The sequence below is a fragment of the Nanorana parkeri genome, unplaced genomic scaffold (assembly GCF_000935625.1).
Source record: "Nanorana parkeri isolate BGI_ZX_2015 unplaced genomic scaffold, ASM93562v1 scaffold2157, whole genome shotgun sequence".
NCBI lineage: Eukaryota > Metazoa > Chordata > Amphibia > Anura > Dicroglossidae > Nanorana > Nanorana parkeri.
The window spans coordinates 29347-35740 of record NW_017308425.1 but is presented as its reverse complement, the minus strand read 5'-3'; the positions used below and the strand labels follow the sequence as shown (position 1 = coordinate 35740).

General features: G+C 44.4%; 1 protein-coding gene across 4 annotated transcripts in view; it reads right to left on the bottom strand.

Annotated features, from left to right (window-relative positions):
* PUM2 (pumilio RNA binding family member 2) overlaps nt 1–6394 on the bottom strand; it is a 47671-nt gene that overhangs the window by 34256 nt on the left and 7021 nt on the right. For all 4 annotated transcript variants that reach the window (XM_018572888.1, XM_018572884.1, XM_018572887.1 and 1 more), the window contains exon 2: nt 1477–1545. In XM_018572888.1, coding sequence (XP_018428390.1) covers nt 1477–1485 — 9 coding nt within the window. In that variant the 5' untranslated portion in view covers nt 1486–1545. The remainder of the gene's footprint in view (nt 1–1476; nt 1546–6394) is intronic.

Genomic DNA, 6394 nt, shown 5'->3' with positions numbered 1-6394 from the left:
GAGGGGGAAGGGAGAGCAGGGGGGTAGGAGGGGGCAGATTGGCAGGGGTAAGTCCATTTTCCCAAAAGTAGAATTACTCTTTAGCCCCGTTCTAAATTCTATTTTGGAAGGAGCAGGAGACTCATTTGCTCACTGTGCATTCCCCATCATCACCTGTGTGCCTGGGCAGAACTGGTGATCAGAAACCAATCAGTGCGGTACCCGCAATGACAAGATGATCAGATAGCTCTGCATACAGCTATCACCAACTCAACGAGCACATAGAAATACATTTTTAAAGAGGTCAGTGCAGTGTTTAAAAAAAAAAAAAAGTTGTTTTTTTTTTTAATAATCTTTTGCCTATTTGTCAACTTATAAAAAAATCTCAGTGAAGAGGAGAGAAAAAAGAAAGAGGAAAAAGAAAGAGGAAAAAAAAAAAAAGCCTCCGGCCTCATTCACGCTTCCGCATTTTAGCACAAGCCAGAGTACAAAACGCATATGTCACGGGAACACGTGTTAACCAACGAGCCCGTTCACATCTATGAGCTCCGTCTTCCCGTGCATTTTCATGCACTGAGGTGCCAAGAGATGTTCACGGCACTGCATGACGACGCATGTAGTGTGATTTGGGGCCCATTAACACAAAAATCGAAAAGTAATATTTATAAGTCAATGGAGGGTCCGCAGACTGGCGATTGTACCTTCTGATCCGCTGCAATCTGTTTTTCGGATGCTAATGCAAAAGGCACTGAGAAATGAATGGGTGTGAATGGGGGTAGTTCACACCGCTGCATTAAGAAAAAAAAAAAAAGTGTGCGTTCTACTTTTGTTTTTTCCGTGTAAATTTTTTTAGTGCAACGCAAAGGAGCGATGTGAACTGGCCCCATTCACTTTTTGGGTTTCCTTCTGCTGGCTTTATGTATTGTCAGTCCCCAGTAACAAGCTCCTCCCCTGGATACTTGCCATGTGCTCATACATTGCTCCAACCAAGATGGCTGCTGCAGAATCTCTGTACGATGCAGTGTAAACGTGCTACAACGCACTAGAAACAAATGGACACAAGTAGACATGGAAAGATGGGGACCTGGGCCTTATATCTTAAACAATGTAGGCAAACAGTTGACGTCAAGGTTACCAATTCATACCGATACTGCCCCCGACTTGATCTGCACATTTATGCATTAACAACCTCTGGCCATTAAAGTGTTAAACAGGCCCATGTCGTGTGAATAAGCACATGCGTTTAAGTGCTTACCGTGAGCTATACCCTGGGCACGCTATATCTTATTCTGTATAATGCATGAGCACAGACAGGAGGTATTAACACACAGAAACACACACCGCAAGCATGAAAAGGTTAGAAAACAAAGGTGAGCCCTGCAAGCCACGTGCCCAGCAATAAAACAAACACATTTATACTCAAATGAATACAAAAGACAACGAAAGTGAATGTGGCAGCTGACAAACATTCATACCCGAAGCATGTAAAGAACTCACCTCTCCCATTCCTCGAGATTCTAAAGCCAAGGCCTGGAAGCCATGATTCAAGTCATCTGCGGACCTCACCTAGAAACAAGAACACAGGGCTGTAATTCTAGCCAGGCTGTCTCCATACACTCGCAGCACAAACAAGACAAAATCACCACTTGGCCCGGTAATGGAACGCACGGCAAAGGAGCAGGAGGTGGCCTGCAGGTGTCAGACCTGCCCAACAATTAGTGGGAGGCTCACCACTCACATGGTTGACTGAGACTGCTTGTGAAACCTCAAGTGTCAGTATACCAATGAAACATTTGCAATTATCAGAAGCATTTACCAGTCTATAAATCCCATTATTTTATATATTGCGGTCCTGCGATTATATCCCTCTTGCCTGTAGAAAACTGAGATCGGCGGGCGGAGCTAGCGCAAAACCTCTTATGTAACCTGCTGAAATGGACTTGCTTTACCCGGGGGCCGCAGAGAGCTGATTGGTGTTGCTGCAGTCATGTGTTAGCAGGAGGAACAATGTTTTAAAAAAAAAACCAAACAAACTATATTTCAAACACAAATACTAAAACACAGGAGGGGATTTTATCAAAAGTGGAGCAGACCAAATCTGGAGCTGCTGTGCATGGCAACCAATCAGCTTCTGTCTTTCATTTTCAAATCTTAACTGAACAAACTGAAGAGAGAAGCTGATTGGTTGTCATTGGCATGGGTATGCCGCTGGGGAAGTCAGAAATAGAAAAAGATTTGGGGGTCATTGTAGACCACAAACTGAATGGTAGCTTGCAGTGCCAAGCTGCGGTAAACAAAGCTAGCAGGGTCTTGTCCTGTATTAAGAAGGGGATGTATTGCGGGGACAAGTCTATAATTGGGCCTCTATATAGATCGTTGGTTCGGCCACATCTGGAGTACGCGGTGCAGTTTTGGTTGCCCATACTGAGAAGGGATGTCCTTGAACTGGAGAGAGTCCAGCGGAGGGCAACAAAACTAATTAGGGGAATGGAAGACCAGAGCTATGAGACAAGGCTTCTGACCTTAAACATGTTTACGCTGGAATTAAGGAGATTAAGGGGGGATATGATTTTCATGTACAAGATGTTCAATGGTGACAGCAACATTGGCTACAAACTGTTTGAGATTAACTCCATTATAAAGACTAGAGACCGCCACCTAAAGTTGGTGGAGAAAAAATTCCGGCACAATGGGCGAAGAGGGTTCTTTACAGTAAGAGCGGTTAAGGTCTGGAACTCACTGCCATCGGCAGTCATTTCAGCCAAGAGTGTAGATTTGTTCAAGAAACGTTTGGGCAATTTCTTGAGGGACCGTAATGTCCAGGGATACCAGTATCCCTAAGAATGAGATGATGCGTGGACCTATATGGGTTGGACTTGATGGACGCATGTCTTTATTCAACCCCAAATACTATTCAACCATGTATGTAACTATGCTGTCATGCACAGCTCCACTGTTGATAAATTCCACCCTGAATTCTATTTGTATTGTAAATAACAGTAATAAATATTTACTGAAGGCAAAGCTTCTGTTCATTGACCCTTCTGGCTGTCAATCATCCTGTTACCCGGACCTCTGCTCAGTGCGTTATGTCGAGAGAAGAAGCGTCTATCACCCTGCTGGAGCGTGTGTGTGTGCATACGTGCGTGCGTGCACTCTCAGCAAACCCAATGGAGCTGCTTTGCAAGCCAACAGAAGGCAACCTTATTGATATCGCATAGGGGGCTAACAAGCCCCCTATGTAATAGCAGATAGGGTGTGACAGGTCCTCTTTATGGAGACATCAGACCCGTCACCTAGGGAGCCCAAAGAAGCAGAGATGTTCTTCCCCAGCCTCTTCTCTTGGCTCTATGAGTCAGAGTATGTGAACTGTGGGTGGCTATGCAAAAGCCACAGGATAGGCTGCCGTTTAGAATAAGGAAGTGCATTGAAAACGGCGGGATCAATCAGGTGTTTGCTAGCGATGATTATATACATGGGGAGGAGGGGGTTAAAGAATAACAAAAGGATAAAATCTTCTTAACCCTTGTAGATGGGGCTTAGCCCTGCACTGCAAGCGTTAAGTGCTCATTTTGTCTAGGTGCTAAAAAAAAAAAAGAAAAGTTATACCTCACCCAAAACGCAGAGCCGGCTGCTCACTACTCCAGTGTTTCCCCCTACACTGCAGCACTGGAATATTCTGCAGTGTCCACATGTCTATACACTAATAGGAGGAGATTTACGGGACCGTAGACCGCTGCAGCAGAGAGGGTGAAGAGAGAGGCTCCAAGGACTGGTCTAATAACAAGCCGGCTCCGAGGATCAGGTGACTATTTTTCTTACTCCCTAGACAAAAACCAGCATTTAGGAAAAATTCTGCCTGGAGTTCTGCTTTAAGGACACAGAACATAGGCTTAACGTTAAAGGCCAAGTTTACTTTCAGACCAGGTTTCATACTACACTCAAATTTAGGGTGCAACATGAAACGTAGTAGAGCTGCAGCTAACGATTATTTTCAAAATCGATTAGTTAGCCGATTATTAAGTTCGATTAATCGGTTAATCGGATAAAAAATAAAATAAATTTTAAAAAAATGGCTCCAGGGATGGACTACTAGTTTGTATTGAGATTGCACTCCATCACAGGAGCAAGCTTGGAGCGGTAGAAGTAAAAAAGAAAAAAAAAAAAAGTGTGGTGTACAATATAGTGAACTGAAAAGTGTAAAGTTATACAGCAATGAATGCAGAATGGCACCGGCTTTAGAGGACTCCAAAACCCAGCAATAGTACATTATACAGCACAATGCAGAATACCACCAGCTATAGAGGAATACATCAAATCCCAGCAATAGTACATTATAGCTGGCGGTATTCTGCATTGTGCTGTATATTGTACTATTGCTGGGTGTTGTAGTCCTCTATAGCTATTGGTATTCGGCATTGCACCACTGTATAATGTATTATTGCTGGGATTTGTTGTACTCCTATAGCTGGTGGTATTCCTTGATTTGTAGTCCCCTATACAGCGCAATGCAGAATACCACCAGCTATATAGGAGTACAACAAATCTCAGCGAAGGGGGTTCTTCTCAGCAATACATTATAGAGCACCATGTGTGGGGAAGTGCAGGCTTACCTGAGCAGTCTTCCAGCAACTTGCTTCTGAGATCGGGCCTGTCTATAGGCGGCCGTCATCCCCCCACACCTGCTCCTCCTTACTTCTTTTCCCCGCGTCCCTGTGCCGATCGTGGATTTGGGCGGGCGGTGAGTGTGAGGCACGGAGGAGGTGCGGAGTGTGGATGCGGGCAGGTCTGGCAGCGGCGAGCGCGAGGTGGGGAGGAGGTGTGGCGCGCAGCGTGTGTGGAGCCGAACAGGGCCAACCAATCAGAAGCCGATTAATCGATTATTGAAAAAGTTGACAACTTTTTCAATAATCGATTATAATCGATTATGTCGATTAGTTGTTGCAGCCCTAAAACGTAGTCACATCCCCAGATCTGTGTACGACCCCCCCTCTCCCTTTTTCCCCTTTAGCAAAATCGCAGGCTGCTGTAAACTTTTGAATTTGGCGTGGTTGTGTGTTGCTTCAACCACAGGATCTGTGAATGGAGAGACAAGAAGTCTGTGGCAGAGGGACTTGTATTTATCAATGAAGTCGTCCATTATATACTTCCTCCCGTCCCTGTAACTCAGGGGTGGGCAAACACCAGCCCCTCCAGCTTGGGTGGAACTACAAACCCCACGATGCATCTGTCTCCGGTAGTCATGTGGCTGTGGGAATCCTGCAGTGCCTCATGGGACTTGTAGCTCCACAAGAGATGGAGGGCCGAAGTCTGCCCACCTAAGCTGTAACAAAGTACATACCTGGGTACAGCCAGGGGCCACAGCCTCGCACCCCCCATACACTGACCACAGCCACCATGCTGTCCAGGCTCCAACGCAAAATAATGCACATTTTTTCTTTGATGGAGTGTGCGGGTATTACTTTCTTGTAGAAGGTGGACTATGCCTTTAACAAGCCAAAACAAATTGGGGTTTCCCAACAGAATTCCAGTATGATTTCCCCTCCACTGTGCTTGGTCCCCTCAGGAGGATTCGGGTGGTTTCGGTGACTTAAGAAGGGAGTTTTCAGAAGTCAAATACTACAGAAAGATAAACAGCTTGTTACATAGAAAGGGAAACTGGTTCTACTTTTCTGGACTTACTGTAAATCATTTATGTGAAAGGTACAGATCAGGTATTTAGGCTTTGTAGTGTGTCTGTACATTAGAGCTGCAGCTAACGATTATTTTCAAAATCGATTAGTTAGCCGATTATTAAGTTCGATTAATCGGTTAATCGGATAAATAAAATACATTTTAAAAAATGGCTCCAGTGATGGACTACTAGTTTGTCTTGAGGTTGTAGTCCATCACAGGAGCAAGCTTGGAGCGGTGGAAGTAAAAAAAATGGTGTGGTGTGCAATATAGTGAAATGGAAAGTGTAAAATTATACAGCAATGAATGCAGAATGGCAGCGGCTATAGAGGACTACAAATCCCAGCAATAGTACATTATACAGCACAATGCAGAATATCACCAGCTATAGAGGATTACAACAAATCCCAGAAATAGTACATTATAGCTGGCGGTATTCTGCATTGCGCTGTATAATGTACTGTTGCTGGGTTTTGAAGTCCTCTATAGCTAGTGGTATTCGGCATTGCACCACTGTATAATGTATTATTGCTGGGATTTGTAGTCCTCTATACAGCGCAGTGCAGAATATCACCAACTATAGAGGAGTACAACAAATCCCAGCAATACATTATACATACAGTGTATAATGTATTGCTGGGATTTGTATTCCTATGTATAATATACAGCACAATGTACCATCAGCTATAGAGGAATACAAATCCCAGCAATACATTATAGAGCACCATGTGGGTGGGGGGGG